Raw genomic sequence first — 21,533 nt, forward strand, 5'->3', positions numbered from 1 at the left:
TATGTCAGATAAATGTTAAAGCATATAAATTAGAAAAGGAGAGTCGCGTGAAAAAATATGTAGCAAAACGAATCTGAGCTAATACTCACGTAACACAATAAAGCCTGATTTACACATGAAATGTATTTCGAACGACTCTGTCCTGCGAGAAACTATTCTCATGTAAATCAGGCCTAATTCACATAATGCGGTCACGCATGGTTAACAGCTGTAGTGCAGGAACTAGCCTATGCACGCCAGCTCGTTCTGTGTATCCAAGCTATATTCAAACAAGGGTGTTAATCACGCGACATAGTCATTACAAACAACATAACGTCCATGTCGTGGTGTAAAGCGAAAAAAAATCTAGGAAAACGTACGGGTAAAAGCCTCAGTCGCCGGTCGGCCAAGCGGAGTGAAGCTAACGTGTCCGAACTAGATAGCGTGGTTTTAAATAACGTGACGCGTTGGACATAAAGTTAGAATTGTATATACATTTACTGAAGGTCCTCGCATATTTTCCTTATTGACTCGTAGAGGAGAAAAAGTTTAGTGTCACTTGGATCTCATCCCACCCCTACAATAGATCAAATGTATTTTAAAACTATAATAAAAAAAATAATCTCCACGCATAGTTCCAAATCATACGAATCGAATTATATAAAAAATTACAGGTAAATCGAAAATATGAAGTCTTATTTTTTATATTACAAATCAAATTATTTCATGTCAGTGTGTATTCGGATAAATACAATCTGGGGCCTTATTCTCTATCCCGCACGTTATTTTGACAGTGTGTAACAAGCACGTAACACAACGCGTCATGTTTAGGAGTATAGAAATTTGACTTACAGAATACCATTCCACGCACATTTCTCGGAGATAACATGACACGGCCGCGTTACGCGTTTACACAATCATACAGAATAAGGGCCCTGGGGCCTTATTCTCTATCCCGCACGTTATTTTAACAGTGTGTAACAAGCACGTAACACAACGCATCATGTTTAGGACTATAGAAATTTGGCTTACAGAATACCATTCCACGCACATTTCTCGAAAATAACATGACACGGCCGCGTTACGCGTTTATACTATCATACAGAATAAGGGCCCAGTTCCTTTAAAATTAACCCAAAGTGGCAAAATTTATTTTTTCATGCCATGGACATAACCAGCAAACAGGCGATGTCAAAAATTATGCCAGTTTGGATACATTTTTAATTGAACAAGTAAATGTAGCATACAAGCTTTGAAATTTATATCCGGTTTTATGAACAAAAGTATAATATTTTGAATGTTTACATATTCACAAAAAAAAAAAATACAATACAAAGACGACAAAAATCCTACCATTCACGTCACGTGCGTTCAAAAATCAATTCCATTAAAACGTGCTACAAAACAGCGAATCCCACACAACATTTATTGTATTACGAATTGACTTTGGTAGGAATTTTTTCAACTACGTTTCAGGACCATTAAAAATAATTGTCCTGTAAAATTATCTTTTGAATTCGTTTGTGATTTATTATTGATATTTTTGTGTATTACCATTGTTTGGATGAGAATGCAGCTGCAATATGTATCATGTCATTTGGTTTTGCAACTAGATTCATACAGCTTGACATTGATGCTAAAACCCAATGCTAATGTTCAATAGACCCATCTGTCTATAGCGATGTAATGGCTATGAGGGATCTGTGCAACTCCAATCCATTTTCCTAACATTTTAGCTTCTACCAACAGCGATGCAACGACATTGCGGCGATCCTTTGGAACCAAAATACAATCCCACTGTTACAATAAATGGCTGACTTCAGTCTACAGCGATGCAATGGGGATATTGTGGACCTTTGTAACGAAAATACATTCTCACTGATGCAATAACTTCCGTCTTCCCTGCAGCAATGCAATAGGTATATGGCGGTTCTTTGCAACCAAAATCGTAGCAATTTGTCTTCTGCCTACAGTGATGCAGTGGTGATACGGCGGACATTTGCGACCGAGATCCAATCCCACCGTTACAATAAATTGCTGTCTTCTGTCCACAGTGACGCAGTGGTCGTACGGCGGACTTGCGACCACGACCCAATCCCACCGTTACAATAAACTGCTGTCTTCTGTCTATAGTGGTACAGTACTGATACGGTGGACTTTTACGACCAAGATCCAATCCCACCGTTACAATAAACGGCTGTCTTCTAGCTACAGTGGTGATACGGCGGACTTTTGCGACCAAGATCCAATCCCACCGTTACAATAAACGGCTGTCTTCTAGCTACAGTGGTGATACGGCGGACTTTTGCGACCAAGATCCAATCCCACCGTTACAATAAACTGCTGTCTTCTAGCTACAGTGGTGATACGGCGGACTTTTGCGACCAAGATCCAATCCCACCGTTACAATAAACGGCTGTTTTCTAGCTACAGTGGTGATACGGCGGACTTTTGCGACCAAGATCCAATCCCATCGTTACAATAAACTGCTGTCTTCTGTATACAGCGACGCAATAGTGACACGGCGGCATTTCGCAACTGAAATCCTTCGTAAAGTGCTGTGGCCGTCAACAGCTTCCAGCAGCGGTGGCGGTGGCGCGGCACTATGTACACAACAAGTTGTAACGTACAGTTATTTAACACTTATCACATACTCAGATTTTATCGTCCGTTCTCGATACAGCCGCGCGGTACGCCGTTACACTGAGTCATCTGCAAGTAACGGAATTGTTATGCATTACATTGTTCATTGAGATAAAACATCTGGTACGTAGTTTGTGGGATTTATTTAAAGTGGATAAGATCGTTGAAATTTGTAGAGACGCGTCTGTGAGTGGCATAATCTAATCACTAATATTTTATAAGCATTATTCAGTTTACAGTCGCTTTGCTTTAAAAAAAATCGAGATAAATCATAAAACTATTGCAAAATTATTTGCTTCACACGTATATCTTATATATTTTTGTTTTCACTGGAAATGTAAAAAAAAATAAGAACTTAAGTAGATAATATTTACTGTAATCTTATTACTTTTTGATACAAACTTAATCTAGGTTACCTATATACGTAGATCCTAGCCTAAACCACTTAGTCTGAGCGGCCATTTGCTGCAAATGATTTACAAGTCTGAGATTAAAATGCTGTTATTGTTATTAATAAATATACAAAATGATTGACAGCGTCTTTTAAAATGATTAAAAAGTAAAGTGTAGCATTCTAGTGTAAGGAAAAGTAAGTCCTTATACGCTGCAACTAAGTTTTACAACTTTGAAACATTTGCGGTCTGTTTCAAAGGTTTGACTGATGTATTAAACAGCTAATGTAGATAGTACTTATTTCATCATATATTTGGGAGCATAGATTAGAGTAACTTTTGTATTTGATCGCCTCATACATTTTGTGCGGAGTAGCATTTATTGAGAAGTTGTGAAAAGGCCCTTTAATGTTGCTTATTAAAATATTTATTATTAGTAAAATAGTTTTAAAATTTTGAATTATAATTAGCTTTTAAGAATATATTGTATAAAATTATTCCGGCTGAACTAATTTGTTTTGATTGCCGATAGTAGGATATATTTTATATCCACCCTGATAGCGACCACCATATACAAGGTATCAGGATTAGCCATAGTGGCCTACGTAAGTGTGTCGCATTCTGTGATCAGCCTGTGTATATCAGGTCCTAACAGGCCGGCATAATTGTGTCGACTGCCGAGGGGTAATCATCTCTCGTCAGTCGTCATTCAAATGGACCTCTCTCCACTTACCATCAGGTGCAGTGGGGTCACTTCGCCGTGCTAGTATAAAAAAAAACACTTTTCGTAAAACACAAGGTTGATCAGGATCATTTTGAGATTGACTTAATAAAAGAAAATTCATATTATACTTGTTTTTTTTAAAACAAGACTTAACTAGTAGTTATTTCAACCATTATAGATGTTGAATAAAAGGCGTAACTTTTGAACTAAATAAATATCAATATAAATTTATTTAAATTTTACATGCCGCAAGCCCCTACTACATTTTGTCAGAGCCATATCATATTTTCAGTCATAAATAAACTTACACACACACACACGCATACGCATCAAGCACACACACACACACCATCTACGCTCTGAACTCCAAAATGATCAGAAAACTTAAACCCGAATTCTGGCTAAAATATTTGTTATTCATGAATTATTTTTGGCACAATATTATCAGAGGAAACGACGTAGTTTCATTTAACGCAATGTAAAAATTATCCTGTTAATGCGGGCTGTTGTACGTCACTCCATTACACATTGTGCAACAAAGTACTTACAAGGTTTTAAGGACCCTGCTACTAGTTTATTCAAAACTACAATCATGTAAAAGGTCAGCAAGCGCATCGCTTATCGATCGCAGATAAGATACGCGATAACAACCGTACATTACATCGCGTTATCTCTAATTTACTTTATTGGACGTGTCGTATGCTATGTAATTAAAATTGATAAGTTGGAACGTAGTAGGGTGTTTTTCTATATTGTATGTTTTTCATATGTACGGGCATGGTAAGTGGAGTGGGGTCCAATAGAATGTTGACTGACGAGAGATGATTACCCCTTGGCAGTCGATATAACTATGCCGGCCTGTTAGAACTGGATATACAGAGGCTGATCCCGGAACGCGACACTTACGTGGGCCACTATGGCGGGTTTAACACTTGTGTACGGTGGTCACTATCCGGGCGTACATCAAGAGTAACCCTTCTGTACAAACATAACTAAAATCGATTGAAATACAAGTTAATTTAAAATGTTTAGAAGGAGGAATGGGGCCATATCTCGTGCTGTCTCGCTCACACTTTGGCACTTTAACAGCGATGACGTCACAAGTAATAACAAAGATGGCACATTTATCTTGAACCAGTAGACGAGTATCTCGTCCATTCGATTTGAATGGCTTCTTTATTTAAAACATTATTTTTTTCATTAAAACTCGCAGATAGCGTATAAAACTGCGTTCTAGTTTTATGAATTGAATTTTACAACGAAAAAAAAAATATCCATCATCAAAATTACAAATTAATAAGCAAGTTGCATGAAGAACTATACCTAAATTACATTTAATAATTTCAGTACATTGCAATGTGATTTCACAATGCATATTTCCCTTGCGTATAGCCAACGTGCTTTATCCAACGCACTTGACTTAGCATAATCAAATTAAATGAATACATATTAATGGTATGAATGTAACTATAATGCTAACTAGAAACCACGGAGTGAACCAATTTTTTCCTTTACGATACATTGCAATAATTTTTTTTTTTATATTATTTTACGGCTCTGAAGGATCTTTTAAGCGTTGAATACAGTATTTGCCGGTTTTAACTTAAGATTAAAAATAAAGCAACATCAAAGCTGTATTACATTGTTGCCAGTGTAACTACTGGACATAATAAGACTTAACATCTCATGTCTTAGGGTGGCGAGTGCAGTGCAATACCAAACAATACTTTATACTTCAAGGTGTTGGATGGTGTGTCTACTGTTTATGGGCGGTCGTATCGCTTACCATCAGACGAACGTCTCGTCATTCAAAGCAATATACATAAGACAAGTTATATTCTTTAAGGAATCACTCTACCATTTTCTCTACCCTATGAATGTTACCATCAGCTTTTGTGTCCTATCATATCCAGCAACCAATTTGAATGGTGACTCCCTTATTAGCTTTATATGTTCTTATCAATAGTACAGACGATACTCCCTTATATCTCAGAACTCTTCGATTCAATACCACAGCTGGTTTAAGGCCTCCTCAACACCTTACACCCTTCCTTACTGCGCAATTTGATTAGCCACAATAGTAAAAATATATATCGAAGTACACACTTACCGTGATACCACCATTTCGTTTTCTTAGGATTTTTGTTGCACGTTTTCACATAAAATGAATTGTCAGGCGGCCGCTTCTGCGAATTGTTATACCGACAAAATTAATAAAATAAACAAAATCATAACCGATGATATAAGTGTAACGCTGTATCTCTTTAGGTATAGGTAGAGATCGTGATTAGTGCATTTGAATTCACTCAGCTTATTACTGTCTTGTAGTTTTGTATCTTTGTTAATAATAATAATAATAAAGCCTTTATTTCCGAACTTTTGACAATTTTACACATTAAAAAAGAAGTTAAAACAGTGTATCTTTGTTAGTTACTGTTATACCTAAGTCAGACACAGTATGTGTCTCGGAGGTTGTCCCGGTAGAGATCCAAGGTAATGCTAAGGCATTTCAAAAGGTACCATAAGTGGTACCCCGGAGCCGTCTCTAATACATCGTTGAAGGGTACCTCGGGGCGTTAGTCGCTACTCCAACGTGCATAGCATGCTGGTTACCCCGATATATACCCGTTTTGGTTCCTCGGATTAAAGCGGGATCTTATCCCCGCGAATAAAAAGACACAGTACGCGTGGGTATTTCCGATACGATTAGCCTAGAGAAATTGCCTTCAGGCATAAGGACGGTGGTTAAAATTAGGCTATATCCCTTTTGAAACATGCTTGACAGTTTATATTGCGTCAACCCAAGAGCAGCTGGATGGATTAAACTAAATCTATCAATTTTTAATTTTCATTGATAAATTAAATACGGATTAAAGGAACCGGGGATCGAACCCATGACCTCAGCTACTTTACAGTGCAAGTACGCCGCATTTAGCATGATGAGGCGATAATTCGTAAATGACTAATTGTTTTGATTCGTTCATGATTGATGTATTTTATCAAATCACAGACCTTGTGATGATTATTAAATCAAGGATTGAGGTAAATCATAGTGTAGATTATTTTTAGAAGTGATTGTAAATAGTTATTTTATTAGGACCATGATATAGCAATTTTCATAGTTCTTATATCTGATGTTGACTTATTTCTTGCAGAAGTTGTGCCACGGACAGGCAATCGCAGTGCGTACCCAAACACCAGAGCGGCTTTGTACACCTCACGTGTAAAAATGAGCGCTAAGCTAGTGCGGCTTACACAACTGTTCTGTGATCATCTGATAAGCTAAACAACGTGTGTGTTTTGCTGCACTGATGTTGCGTTCATCAAAACACGGTAGGCGTATTGTCCCTTGTCAACACTTCTTATCACACCTGGCGTGTCTATGCCTCAGTTGTTGCGCGCTTAAAAACACGTTAAGTGTATAAGCCGCTCTTAAAGTAGACACATAAAATGTATCTATTATGTACACCAATAAATACCGATACAAGTTTTGTATGCAAGTATTCCACAACTATGACGAGCCTGTATCCAGCCATTTCGGGCCATTGTATTCCGAGGTTAACTGAAGTATATTCAGTAAGTTGTGTATGGGGGGCTAAGGCTACCACCAGGCATATACTAAGGGGACCAAAAAAAAACATAATTAAAAAGCTCATCATTTTTCGTGCGATTTATTTACGCATCAATACAGCACACTCACCTTCTCCTTACAGCTACTGAGCATTGAGACGATGGAGAGGCAGACCGACTGCACCGACAGCGCCGGCGACCAGTCGTCAGTGAGGATCGACAGGCAGATGTGCCCGTTCGAGTACACGTGCGGGTGGACGGGGATGTTGTTGCCCACGAACGTTACCTGTAGGGGTGACGCGTACTTTTACAAACATACTGTATATATTGTTAAATATAAATTAGAGCAGTGACGTAATGGATCAAAAAATTATTTTAACACTGATAGGTTTTATATTGTGAGAAATGATCAACGAGTCTGTAACTTTTTTTTATATGGCCACGGAAAAATGACCGCGCTGCACCTGATGGTAAGTGGAATGGGAATCAATAGAATTTCGACTGACGATAGATGATTACCCCTCGGCAGTTGACACAATTATGGCTGTTTCTTAGGACCTGATATACACAGGCTGATCCCGGAACGCAACACACTTACATAAGCCACTATGGCTGGTTTTAACACCTTGTGTATGGTGGTCGCTATCCGAGCGGATATAAAAATAATAATCATTTTGTAATCCATTGCCAAACAGTCGCAGTGGGAATAGAACCCAAGACCTCACGATCAAACGCATCCTGGCATTGAATGAATGAAGCCATCACGTTACACCTGTATACAATATGCATAATGCAAGAAAAGTCTCGTAAACAAACAGTTTACTACAGCGAAAAAAAAGCAGTTCGCTGCAATTATTCGCAACCATGACTGATAAGCCGCGATGTCAAAGCCACAATTCCTACAAGGCCTCGTGCGCTCTTATAGTTTAGACTTTGAAGTTATTATATCAGTGACAAACCATGCCTCGATGGCTTAAAAACTATTTTGAACCATATTCTTTTTTTTCTTTCCTTAATTAGGCAATTCCTTTTTTAAGTGATTGTAACAGCATTTCTTTCGTTTGTTATACAAATTTCTTTTCGAAAAGGGATTTTGTTTTTGTATACTTCTTCAAATGAGGAGAGGATCAACGTGTTCCGGCTGATAGTAAACGTGACGCCAATGTCCGTAACCAAGCAGTAACACTATCAGGATCCTTGGATGGGTAAGAATTCTACATGGAACACTACGATACTATGCCTATCACCGTGAGACATTAAAGGTCGAGGCTTTGGCCAGTGAAGGCAGTAGCTTTACTGACATTTGCAAAAAAATATCGCACGAGAAATATAAAACGACAGGTTTTACGACCTAGCAATTATTCAGCTCGGAGTTATCTAAATAAAACTCAAAATGTATATAATTTCTCGTTTTAATCCTTGTGTACTTGGTTACTTTTGTTTCGCACCATCACAATGTTTTTGTTAAAGTAAATAACACCACTGTGTGATTAAATATCAAAATGATAAATAGATAATTCTTCGTTTTGGCACTGAGAAATGAGAAGTGATTTTGCACGTGATGGTAAATAAAATGTATGTTTACAACCAACTTGAGAATGCATCCGTGACGCAGCCGCAATGAGCTGAATATAAGACTATGACATATTTATGTGTGATCCGCGAATTTGTCTTGGGTTTAGATGTAGGACTGAAACTTTCTCGTAGTTCTTAATATCTGACATAAAGTGACAAGTTCTTAATATCTGACAGAATCAGGTCTATTTGACTGTTAGATGTATTTGTTTACTAATGTTGGGTTTACGACGGCTTAAACTCTGAGAACTGAAGTAAATTTATCATTCATAATTTGACCAACATTAGTTTGAATTTCAATATGTATGAATTGAAATAGGTTGCACGAAGTCCTTGTTAACAGAACTGGGTGTCACAAATGACGAGACTAAGTCAACAAAACACATACGCAATCAGATGTATTAAACTGACCTTTATGTACATATATTTACGGATGACGCACAGTTATCGCTACCGTAAAAGATCGCTAAGTAATGTATTGGAAATACTTGAACACTGTTGTGAAGTGTTTGCATACGTAAAACGTATTAGTCATTGAAAGGTGGTACTAATAAATATTTCGCATCACTTATCAGATAATCGGTGCTTTTGACTTTCATATTATAATTTGACCTGAGGAAAATGTTCTACAACAGTTTATTCTTATTTATGACCTTCAAGAATGTTTAGTTGTAAGGGAGTAATTAAAGATAAATCAATACTCTACCACAAACACTATAAACTTTTCAGTTTGCAGTATTGCGTTAAACAGTAAATATTTCACAACGTATCGTGAAATATTAACATGGCGGTAAGAAATTTAAATTTCGAATTCGATTTAAAATTCGAAACAATGGTTTTGGTTGTTTTTTTTTTTATTTTGTACGCGTGTACAAAATGTTCCGTATGCCACACAGATTAAAAACCTTTTTTCTATCCTACAAAATCTGCAGTGGTAATAAGTTTGCGTCAACGATTATGCGTAATTATGGTAATGCAATGCGTGTGCAGACTGCGTTACATTGGCTCATGGCGCCGCGAGCCGACACTATGTTCTAAATCCAAACATACGCAAATAACGTGCGAAATGTCGGACATCGATAACAATCGCTTACCGTCCTAACACTGTGGCATACATTTACTGGATATCTTATCTTAGGATATTGATTGATTTTATAAATACCTAGTTTTTTTTCCTGTGATTTCAAATCAGATGGATACGTATATCTATTAGATATCGTGCTTTCTTGTCTAAGTCGAGGACCTTAGTTTCTTTTTTAAAGCACGCATGTGAAGAAGGCAAACCACAAGTTAAAAAAAAAAACAATCTACTGCAAATCCTTATTGATAATCGTAAAAACTGCACCATCATCTATAGATCATGGTAAAAAACCTAGCACTGTAACATCTGAATACTAATTCCATTGTGTCTCGGTGAAAAAGACTAAAACTATGACAGTGAAGGTAGAATAGAAATCGCACAAAGGAAAAATCCGAGTCGGCCTTCCCCTAAAATGAACGAATGATCTATTAAGTCGGGAGAGCGGTAGTGAAATAAGCTTGCTATCTGTCGTTGGTTTTGGTTGTGTCCCAGTTTGCAGCGGATTTGGATATGACATTTAAATTCTAAAAATCTTCAAACCACATAGATGAACGGTGAAGGAAAACATCGTGAGGAAACCTGCATGCCTGAGGAGTTCTCTATAGGAATTTCGCAGGTGTGTAAATCCTACCAATGCGCACTGGGCCAGCGTGGTGGACTAAGGCCTAATCCCTCTCAGTAGTAGAGGAGGCCCGTGCTCAGCAGTGGGCAAGTATATAATACAGGGCTGATATTATATCATTAGGTATATAGATTGTATTTGTTTTACTCTAATCTACATAGATTGATTCAAACCAGCCGAATATTATTAGTTTGTAACATTAATAGGAAAAGAAATTTGTCATAAACAGATAAGGGATACACGAGTCGCTTTATGACGTCACGGCGGTTACTGTACGAGTGTGCAAAGGTGACAACAAGATAGCCTAACAAATCCCCATTGTTCCTTGTAACAATATTGCAAGTTACAGTATTCATAAATAGCTTTCTCATTATTTGACATTATCTTGATTCTGTTTTCACCAATATTTTCCAAAATAAACAAACATCACGCATTTATTCCCGAAGGGGTACGCAGTGGCGCAACCAGGCACCCAAGATTTTCGCAAGTGTTATAATGTGTGTTCCGTCCTATAATGTGATAGGGGGCGAGCCATATCAGGTACAAATTCCAGACCGCGGACTGATACTGAGCAGAAATACCCAAATATCACTTTACCCGACCCGGGATTCGAACCCAGGACCTCAGAGCGCTGCCGTACCGAGCATGCAGTAAAACTGAGCCACCGAGTTAGTCTTTTTCCAAAATATGTCAATTTTAAAGCTACATCTAATGCAACTATTACTTGTTTACTCTTTTAAGTTGGTTGTGCATCAGAATGTTACCATCGTTATACTACTTCTGTAAAATATTCAATGTATAATCTGCTGGAGAACCTAAAATTAAAGAAATAAATAAACTATTAAATGTGACCCAATAACAGCACAAGCTATACAGCACACGTCTCGAGTCGGTATTGTCAGCGGCGTGCTTTCTTGCCAGTCTCGCGAATAGAAATGACGTCAGCGTTCATTGCAGCCTCGCCTATGCACGGTAATTAAACGCGACCTATTTCTCATATATTTAAAAAGATTTGCCGAATAATATTAAAGGAATGAAGGATACTAAATGTAAAAAAAGGAATTTCTTTTTGTCATTAGCCTATGTCTGTTTTGGTGGTTCAGAATATTTTGGACCAATTCCTCAAATTCGATTCAATGATTTAACCGTGTAAGCATAACAGAGTTACTTTTGCATATTATAGTAAGGATAGGCGAAGCATTCTCTTAAACGAACTATTCTTTTTATCATTTTTAATATTAATGTTAATATTCGTATTTTAGCAGTAGATCTTAGGAGCTCGTCTCGCGATTTGACCCAGTGTTTAAGTTAAGGTTCATACATTTTTAATCAATTCGATATGTATGTAGAAACCATGTTGTGTGATATAACTGTATATATTAAATTATGAAGAAGTTTTACAGACGAATGACCTAAAAAAGGAAGTATCTAGGGCTTTTTGCCCGTGTATAAATATAGGTCTGCGAGTTTACTTTTTCATGATATCTGTATATATGTATATAGGTACAGAATCATAGTTCCATGAAGATATCGTTTTTATATAGGCCATTATAGTTTCTTATACTGCGAGTTTATATTGCGAGCATATAAATGAACTGCTTTAAACGAGAATAAAAAAAAACAATAGTATTTTTTTTCTTCTCTGTATCATGAACTGTAGCTTATACCATAACTGATTTTGAAAAGAGCAAACACCAGAGTTTCTTGCCTGTTCTTCTCTGTTAAGAACTGCTTTTCAAACTGGCGGTAGAGTTAATATTGAGGAAATCTAAATAATGTATAACATTTTACGGGTTTAAATAAATTGTTTCATTTCGTTTTATAATGTATTTTCAATATACAAATATATTGGCCAAACAGGAATAAGGAAAAAGTTCAAAAATTAATCACAATAAGGTCTGAGTATCCGACCTTTATCAAGATGTCCACTAAAGTCAGGAATGAGTTGCGAGAAGTTATGAAATGTGCGGGTAAGTCCCAAAATGTATGCGTACAGGAAACCTAACGTGCAACATAATAAGTTTGTTTTATGCATATTTGTTATCTTTTATTGTGTTAGCGTATGTAAATTCGTGGGGAAACCTACATCATGTTCTCATAGAATAATACATACATATATTCATTAACATACATACGGTCTATTCTTTACTCCTGAGATGCGAAGACGTGCCAGTCATCAGTGCGTATGTAATTCCGACCTATTACAGATAAAGTATCGAAAGACCAGCAATTTTTGTGAGGATCGGAATGCAGAAATTTACTGTTTTACAATTTAAGTCTACAAGACTACACTCCAAATAAAACCCATAATAACTGAGACTCAAGACTTAAAACCAAGTGATCTCGGACTGCTTCGGTGGCGTACTAACATTACGGTACGCCTGCAGTGCTGAGGTCTCGGAATCGATCCCCTCGTCAGTCATAGACATGGTGATATTGGGATTTTCTACTCAGTATCAGCTCGGAGTCTGAAATTTGTGCACGACATGGCGATAGGCTCGTCCCCTATCACATCATAGAACAAAACACGATGAAAAGTGCTTGCACCGGTTGCGCCTCTGCCCACACCTTCGGGGATAAAAATGTGTATGTACCAAGCATTAACATTTCTGCTTACAAGTCTACGCCCGCTGTATACTAAGCGTCAACTTTAGCACTAAGGTCGGACATGTTTAGATGCTATTCAATGTCGAAGTACTTGCCTAATCAGACATTGGAGTATTCACAATTTTTACCTCCTTCATAAACATTAGCCGAGGTTTTACCGGGAAAAATGCGGTTACAAGTACCAAGACTGTTTAATTCAGGAAACAGATATTTAAAGCGATGATACAATTAAGTGAAGCGAGTTAATTATATTTAAATATTATGCAGTTTGAAACAACTAATCTGTTTGTAGGAACCAGTTGTAAGATTATATTACCTATAGATCGGACATTAGGAAGACTGTCATCCAAAAAATTTGCGTTCATGCGATGGTTACTCTATCTACTGTTTAATGGCAAAATATTAATGTTAAATACTTCATATTTATTCCATATTATGATTTGCACATTTTTAATGCGCATATTAGTTAATTTTCTGTAAATATGTTATTTTCGTATTGATATCAAAGGATACTGTGCCATCCGTTAATTTGCCCTTACGAGAAATAATACAATTTATAATATTTTTTTCGAAATAGATGGCATTAGTGTCATAAGTGGCGTCATGAATCGCTATAGTGTTTTAGGGACTTTTGTATCAGGAAAGGCTTGTAATGCGGGCGAAGCCGTGAGCAACACCTAGTAAGAAATATATTGATTTTCATCATCCTTGCATTGCAACAAAAAGATCGTAAAATCTCGTCAATTTGTGATTCTTTTACAGAGTGAACACTTTCCTAGTGCAATTATAGATTAATATCTACAGGACCGAGCATCGCCAAATACATAATTGATTATCTATGAAAACATTTAACGGGCCATTTTTAAATGTAAAATAATTTCTTATGCTTTGTACAATGTACAGGCATACATTAAATCAATTTAAATCTATCAAACAGTGTCTAAATGTATACAACGCGTGTTACTTTGTGCACGTCGGCTTGAAACTGTAGTGATCGATATATTGAATAGGCATTTTACATTTATGGTCGCAATTATGTCTATAGGCATTTATTGCGTCGCAACCAACTCCATGTTTATTTTCATGCTTTGAATGACGAGACGAGCTTGCCGTTCGCCTGTTGGTAAGCGATACCACCGCCCATAAACAGTAGAAACACCATCCAACACCTTTAATTATAAAGTATTGTTTGGTATTCCACCGCGCTCGCCATCCAGAGACGTGAGATGTTAAGCTTAGTATGTCCAGTAGTTACACTGCCTACAATGTATTACAAACCTGAACACAACAGTGACTACACACTGCTGCTTGGCGGCAGAAATAGACATTACGGTGGTACCTACCCAGTCGGACTCTCACATATGAGAGACCTACCACCAGTAAATATACTTACTAAATTATAATGTAGCAAGTCGCCTTATTCTTAACTCTACCGCTTGCTGTTAACAGTGAGAACACTGCCAGAACTTTATTACGAAGCACTGTAATAAGGGCTGTATAACTTAAGCCTTATAAGACTGAGTATTATAATTCTCAGTCTTAGAATTAGACGATCGAATACTTATGCTGAAATCATAGCTGCATTATGATTTACGTGTCATATATGACTTAAGACCAATATGAGCCTAAATTCTCTATGCAATTTTAGATTCTACACGCAATATATTATCTCTTAGGAAGGTCGCCCATGGCACGGCGACTTTTTGGAGTGAAAACTGCCGTAATACAGTTGCGATACTCTCACTGCGCGTCCACCTTCACCCCTTATACGATTCTTTGTCGCTTCAATGGCTGTCACGATTCAGTAGCGATACAGACGAGATATAAACGCGCAACTTCGATACAGGAAACAATGTGAACAATTAGTGTATTCTGTCGTACGTTTGTATCGCTTACGATGAACGTTGCCAACGCGACTACCACCCGAGGACTGCGCAGCAGAAAGTCACCGTTGGCAACCTCATTAACCGTGGCTTCATATCACGAGAAAAAATAATATCACTAGTTCAAGAGATCGTTGCTAAAAACTACCTCATAATAAATTCAACTTCCACGTCAAATTGGCGAAAATACAAACAAGTGCGAAAATTGGTCGCACGCGCACCGTATCACGCTATCGCTCAGCCGGCCGCGTACGAGCACTGTCAGCCAGTAACCCACATCGACCGATCTAATCTCGGCTTATCTGCTGCGAAGCGAATAAACATACGGAACGTTTTGCATCCGAACTGGACCAAGCTATCTGCACATAATCGCGTGGTGTAATGACCGGATTAACCGCGATTTTCAATAAGCGATCCCAATCACTTTTTGCGACCAATCTCACAAATAGACCAATTAGAGCAAAGTTTTTCCTGAAATGGTTACAAATATGCTATTTTGATTGTTTTATCCTCGGAATCGTATTAAAGCTTGAGATTGGGATCGTTTATCGAAAACGGCTGTAAAACATTCCAATTTCCTATTCATGGTTAATTGGCCGATAATAATTATACATTATCTTTACAGAAAATTTACCAATTACAATAGTGTAGTTTCATATGGTTGATTGATTAATTTTAATGTCTAACATTCACGTAAACATAAGAAATCATTAGTTTGTTATGTATCACAAAAAATATGAATACGAAATTCTTCTGTGAAATGTCAAAATTGGTTGAAAAATAAAGCAGTTATTCATGTTTGAAATATTGCTGAGAGCAAAAGTGGGGGCGTGGTTATCACGCTGTCCTTTTCTCACTCACGGAGCGTTATGACCGGTGGCATTAGGTGACGTCACATTTCACAATTACTGTTATTTGACATGCCCTATCCACCAAATTTCAAAGCTTAAGTTATTTATTATTACGCGGATTTTGTAATTTTTTTTTCCTATAGATTTAGGATGAAATACATTTTTGATAAATGTATTTCAAAAAAATCGTCAACTCTATTGATTTATTCTGGTTACTTTATTCATCCCATTAACGTGAAGTTAGCGGTTGAAATAGTTTACTGGAAACGATCGTAATCGGAATTTTATAGTTTTGTGAAAAACAACGGGGCTATTTGTAACATTAAGTTAATTATTTGATTTCAGAAAAAGATTACAAAACAGTGATTAGTTAGAACATCGTCCTACAAACTTTATTGCTAAGTCGGTTATTATAAAGTCTTAGTCCAAGGAAAAACAAATTAATTGAATTCTTCACGAGTGAAGACCAAAAATCTATGGTGCGTGTGATAAGCTGACTGTGACTTGGTTGACTTAGTCGCAGGTTCTATTCTCGGACATGTAAATAATCTAATTATTCCCGCATCAAAACAATTCAAGCTTGGTTGTAGTGTAATTCAAATTTCCTTTTAGTTGAAAAGAAAATTCTGTATGCTATCGTAGAATTATTGTATAACTATAATTTCTTACTGTGTCACGTACACACATGCACGAATCGAACCCAGACTTCACCGCTACAAAGACAATACAACTCAGATACTTGAGTCATCACGTATCACGTAATTAATTAAGCGATTTGGGACAATTTCATCAACTGGACATTGACACAGACTACACACCAGAATCACTGGAAAACGCTGGCCTCTTTACAAGTTGATAAGCCAGGCTGCTGTTTTACAAACGAGTAGCGAGACGAGCATTCTACTCGTCAGTGGAGGCCTTTGGGAGGGGGAAGGGGGTGGGTTAGCCGTAGGTCGTTTATGCAGACCCTCAAAACTATGAAGGATCTTTCTTAGGGGAAGTTTTCTTTTTTGCTCCACTGTTGTTAGTTTCCCAAGTGTCATAGCCGCTCAAAAACCTTAGTAATACGATTCGACCTTTTGATTTTAAAGCATTACCACTGGATTACATTTGAAAAGTACAACTGTATCGGTTATTTTAGCTCAATGGCAAAGATTGGAAGTCGGCTTAAACCTCAGTTCATAATGTATTGACGTAACCAAAAATAGAAATGTCGCTCACCAAATACTGTGGCGGTCTAAGCTAGTACATTTATAATGCCTTTGGAGCTTAGGTGCGAACAAAAATAGTTTTTGATAAACAAGTGAACTGGTTTGAAGAAAATTCTATTGATTTTTAAAAAGCACCACTAATTTAAAGTCGACGACGGCTTATCATCAGACCGTCAGCTTCCTCGTTTGCCTAAACCATAAAAGAAGATAGTACCAACTCACCTCAGGCGAGTCGAACGGATACTTGCTTGTGAATTTGAACTGCAGCACGAACTTTTCACCTTCGTAGAGCGTGCCGGGCACGCCCTCCATGTGCACGGTCCACCTGCCAGCAAGCGACCACGCTAATGAGATTGTACTTCAAACACCCTCCAAATTCGGCTTACTGTGGCCTAATTACGGCTTAAATAGGGTCAGTGACTGTCAAATTATGTCTCTTGAATGCTATCTATCTGGGCACCTACAAATTAAAGTTTTAAGTTTTGAGTTTGGAGCAATATTGTTGACTTATACTGACGTGGTAATGGAGGACAGCAAGTCAAAGGCGGCCATGTTTTCATTACTGATTTGGAATGCACGTTAAACGAACTTTCTTCTCATATAGGTTTCATACATCTACGTAAATTATAAATGCATTTCCTTGTTAGATGAACAGCAGTAAGAACGAAAAGGTAATCTAGTTAAACATATAATATGGTAGAACTACCTTTTTCTAACTTACTGCCCTCTCGATCACCAAGATAGTATAAGCGATAGAGTATTTGATAAAGTTTAACAAATAACTCAGAAAACTGGTGTCAAGAGACAGATTTAGTGTTAGGTCACATACGATCTGTTATATTGTTGGGTATCCAATTCCCCCATTCAATGGGTCGTTTTCAAGGAGTAATCGCTAACCAGCCACAGTTACTTTTAATGTTAATGAATTACAGATTACTAACCAATTATTAGTAAATATAGCCTATAATCTTCCTCGATAAATGGGCTATCTAACACTAAAAGAATCTTTCAATTAGAACCAGTACCAGTAGCGCGATCAACTAAACTCTTCAGTTTTATATATTAGTATAGATTATATACCATCAGGTTACCATACTAGCTTTTTGGCCCCGGCCACTACGAATAATGTGGCTAGGAGTTGTGTGCGAGTCAACGAATGTCTATAATAATTGTAGCGCACACGCCCCAATCGGCCACAATTAACATTAAATACTAATATATTTGTCATTGAAGTGCATCACAACTAACACACCATGCAACATTGTTGGTGCCTCTGTGTGTCAGGGTTGCCAGTTGGCATATAGTGTTAAAATCATTATTATGAAATGTCCATAAATTTTAACTACATAGAACTATATAGGAGCTTAAGTAGAGATGGGCAGTACAGCCTTCATTTCAGAAACTGAAGTACAATTGACTTAAAAAGAAAATCTCTGAAATACTCCTTTACCTAGTGCTGTTTTAATATTTTACATTATTCCATATTAAAATAAAAACATTGGCTACCCTAATGTATAAACTCATTGAATATAGTAAATATTATGTATATTGATTAATTTTTTATTAAAAGTTGTCAAAAAGTCGTTTGATTCTCAGGTTGTAAAATAATATTGCTTTTCTGATCAGTATCAGCCCCGAGTCTGAAATTTATGCATGATATGACGATAGGCTCGCCCCCTATCACATCCTAGGACGGAACCCACAGGCGAAAAGTGGGTGGCCTGGTTGCACCTATACCTACCCTTTTAGGGATAAAGGCATGTTTTTATAGTGAAAAAGACTGTCATACTATTCATTCTCATCACTAACTAATTATGAATCATTATTACTGATAAATGTTTTAGGTCATAACAATAAATATCATTAACATATAAATTAAGGATTTGTCATAATCTATTTATTGTGTCTGACATTAATAAAAGTTATCGAAATAAAAGTAGTTTTTGGATTTTATCATGGTTTTTTACATTATGATTTTCTCCACATGTTTAAGACTGCAGCCTTGGTCACAGCGCAGACTGAGGTTTTGGTCGTCCAACATATCTAAGTTACAATATGTCTACTAAGTTTGATGTCTAACATTTGTGTTAATATAAGAAATCACTAATAATAGTTGTTTGATAAATGCAAAATGTTTCAAACTGTGATTACTGATAATAAAACCATATTTATATTAAGATAAGGTTCAAATTTGGCAGTTTTAATGTTCTCTTTTTAGTCCAGTGACATAAAACATTGTTTGTAACTTTCATGGAAACACAATGATGTAACTTAGCTACAATTTATTTATTCTATTGTTATTAAATATTTTTAATAACAATAGAATTATTGTATGACTATCTAAATTACAAAGAAACAAAATCCAATTTAAATTCCTACATAGAAAATAATATGTTGCCAGAAATATAATAATATGGAAATATAATACATACACTTCCCATAGAACAATAAATTCTAGACAATATTGTAGCAATCTAGAAAAAAAATTAAGTTTACATTATGATTGTTATCTTCCAGAACCCTCACAGTAGTCAAGGGCCAAGTTACAGGGTATACAAGTACATGTATAATACTCTACATACCACCAATTTTTTTCTTGTACACATGAGTAAGTAGTTTTATATTTATATACTATTTGTGTTAAAAACTTATAAGCTGAGCAAATATTACCCTTAAATTTTCGCCAATTATATATATCTTTTAAAATTTATTTAACGGCTTTGCCACTTGGTGACTATATCGCCCAATAAAAGAACTATGGATACATACAATGATTTCACCTTAAAACTAGCATATTTTATATATTTATATTGCTGTAGCTCTATCAGAAAGTGGATCAGCGAGTCTAGTGTTGCATTATTTGATTAGTACATAATTCTAGTGCAATTTTGGCCACACCATCAAGATATGATACACACTATAGATGTATTCATGAAGTTATTATTATATTCATATTCATTATGAGTCCTTGTTCTGTACTACTGGTTAATTAAAAATGCAACATCTATTTCAATAAAAATTATATTTCCTGTTATAAAATCATAATTAAATAATATGCCAATTATTGGCTCATGCCTACTCTCATTACTATTAAACTATAAAAGGCCATTTTTTATTTAAGATTTTTATCAAATTCAAATTGTGCAGCTTTTTGAAAATGCTTTTTTATAAAAAAACCTCTGTGGTCAATAGTTCCCATTGTTGCAGATTTATTCAGTGACATATTCCTTGTGACTTATTTCTGGGCAGGTGCATGTGTACCAACTTTAGTGTTTAATTTTAATATTATCAATGAAAGCTCTAAGATTAAAGTTGCAATAGACAATTAGACTTGGTATAGAATTTTCTTATTGGTATGTAAATTAAATATTTTGTTGACTTAACTGTGTAACATGATTAACAGTTGTTTGTGAAATTTGCAAACACTGTACAATAACATTGAAAGGGCCTATTTGCCCACATTTTTACTACAGACGTGCGGGTAGTCACATATTTTCAGTATTACAAAGATGACATGGTTGATAAAGCAGAGGAAAATAAATAATACTTTTTGACTAGGTATGCCATAAATGTAGCTGTGGCAAATTAGCATTCAGTGTTAACATAATTTAACCTCGCACTCTATTGTAACGATCTCATTTCGTAATCTTGAACTTCCGTATAATCATAATATAATTAAAAGATTTACACAAGTATATATCACTGACAAAACAGTTTTCTTCCTTTGTATGATAAGTGTGAAAACTAGGTAGGTGGTCACAGAAAATATAATGCAACTTACAGTGTAAGATTTTGGCTGGCTTGATCTCCGTCCACGGTAACCCCTGGCGGAGGCTCCTTCATCAGGGACATGAGTTCTTTTTGTAATCTCCGCTGGAAAAAATTACTTTGCTTAAACATTTTATACCAACACAATTGCCTTGTTCCGCACGCCAAATAATAATACGTATGTTAAATCACAAATAAACACAATATTGCCGTAAATAAATTCAATATTATGACAAAAATCGTCATGCAAATCTGTCACTGTCGCGTTAAATAAACTTGAAAGTATAAACCAAAAAGTGGTTTTATCTATTATTTATATCAAATTTGTTGTGTATTTGTGAGATGTTAATGCAGGTAAATCAAAATAAAACGTAATACTTTAATTATTTTAAACATACCTCAGACGGGGACATAGCCGCCATTGTAATCCAATTAGACGTTTAATGTTGCTACTATAAAAAAATATATTTTTAGATGTACCATTCTATTCGCACTCGAGATACTATTCTTAGAGTGTGTTTTCAGTTTATCTTTTACATTAACATGCTCAAGATATAGTATCATGATTAAAATATAATCTTAAATGAATGTATGAAATGCACGGCCAATTTAAGAAAACACTCACGT

General features: G+C 36.2%; 1 protein-coding gene across 1 annotated transcript; it reads right to left on the bottom strand.

Annotated features, from left to right (window-relative positions):
• Positions 1-1,698: 1,698 nt before the first annotated feature.
• Positions 1,699-21,418, bottom strand: LOC115449547 (ubiquitin-conjugating enzyme E2 W). The gene is made up of 6 exons (XM_030177400.2): positions 21,305-21,418; positions 20,920-21,011; positions 17,361-17,463; positions 7,439-7,594; positions 5,849-5,924; positions 1,699-2,691 (listed from the first exon to the last, which is right to left on the bottom strand). Exons 1-6 carry the CDS (start codon positions 21,326-21,328, stop codon positions 2,678-2,680), a joined length of 465 nt encoding a protein of 154 aa, XP_030033260.1. The 5' UTR covers positions 21,329-21,418; the 3' UTR covers positions 1,699-2,677.
• Positions 21,419-21,533: the final 115 nt, after the last annotated feature.

This window comes from Manduca sexta, chromosome 15 (assembly GCF_014839805.1).
Source record: "Manduca sexta isolate Smith_Timp_Sample1 chromosome 15, JHU_Msex_v1.0, whole genome shotgun sequence".
Taxonomy (NCBI): domain Eukaryota; kingdom Metazoa; phylum Arthropoda; class Insecta; order Lepidoptera; family Sphingidae; genus Manduca; species Manduca sexta.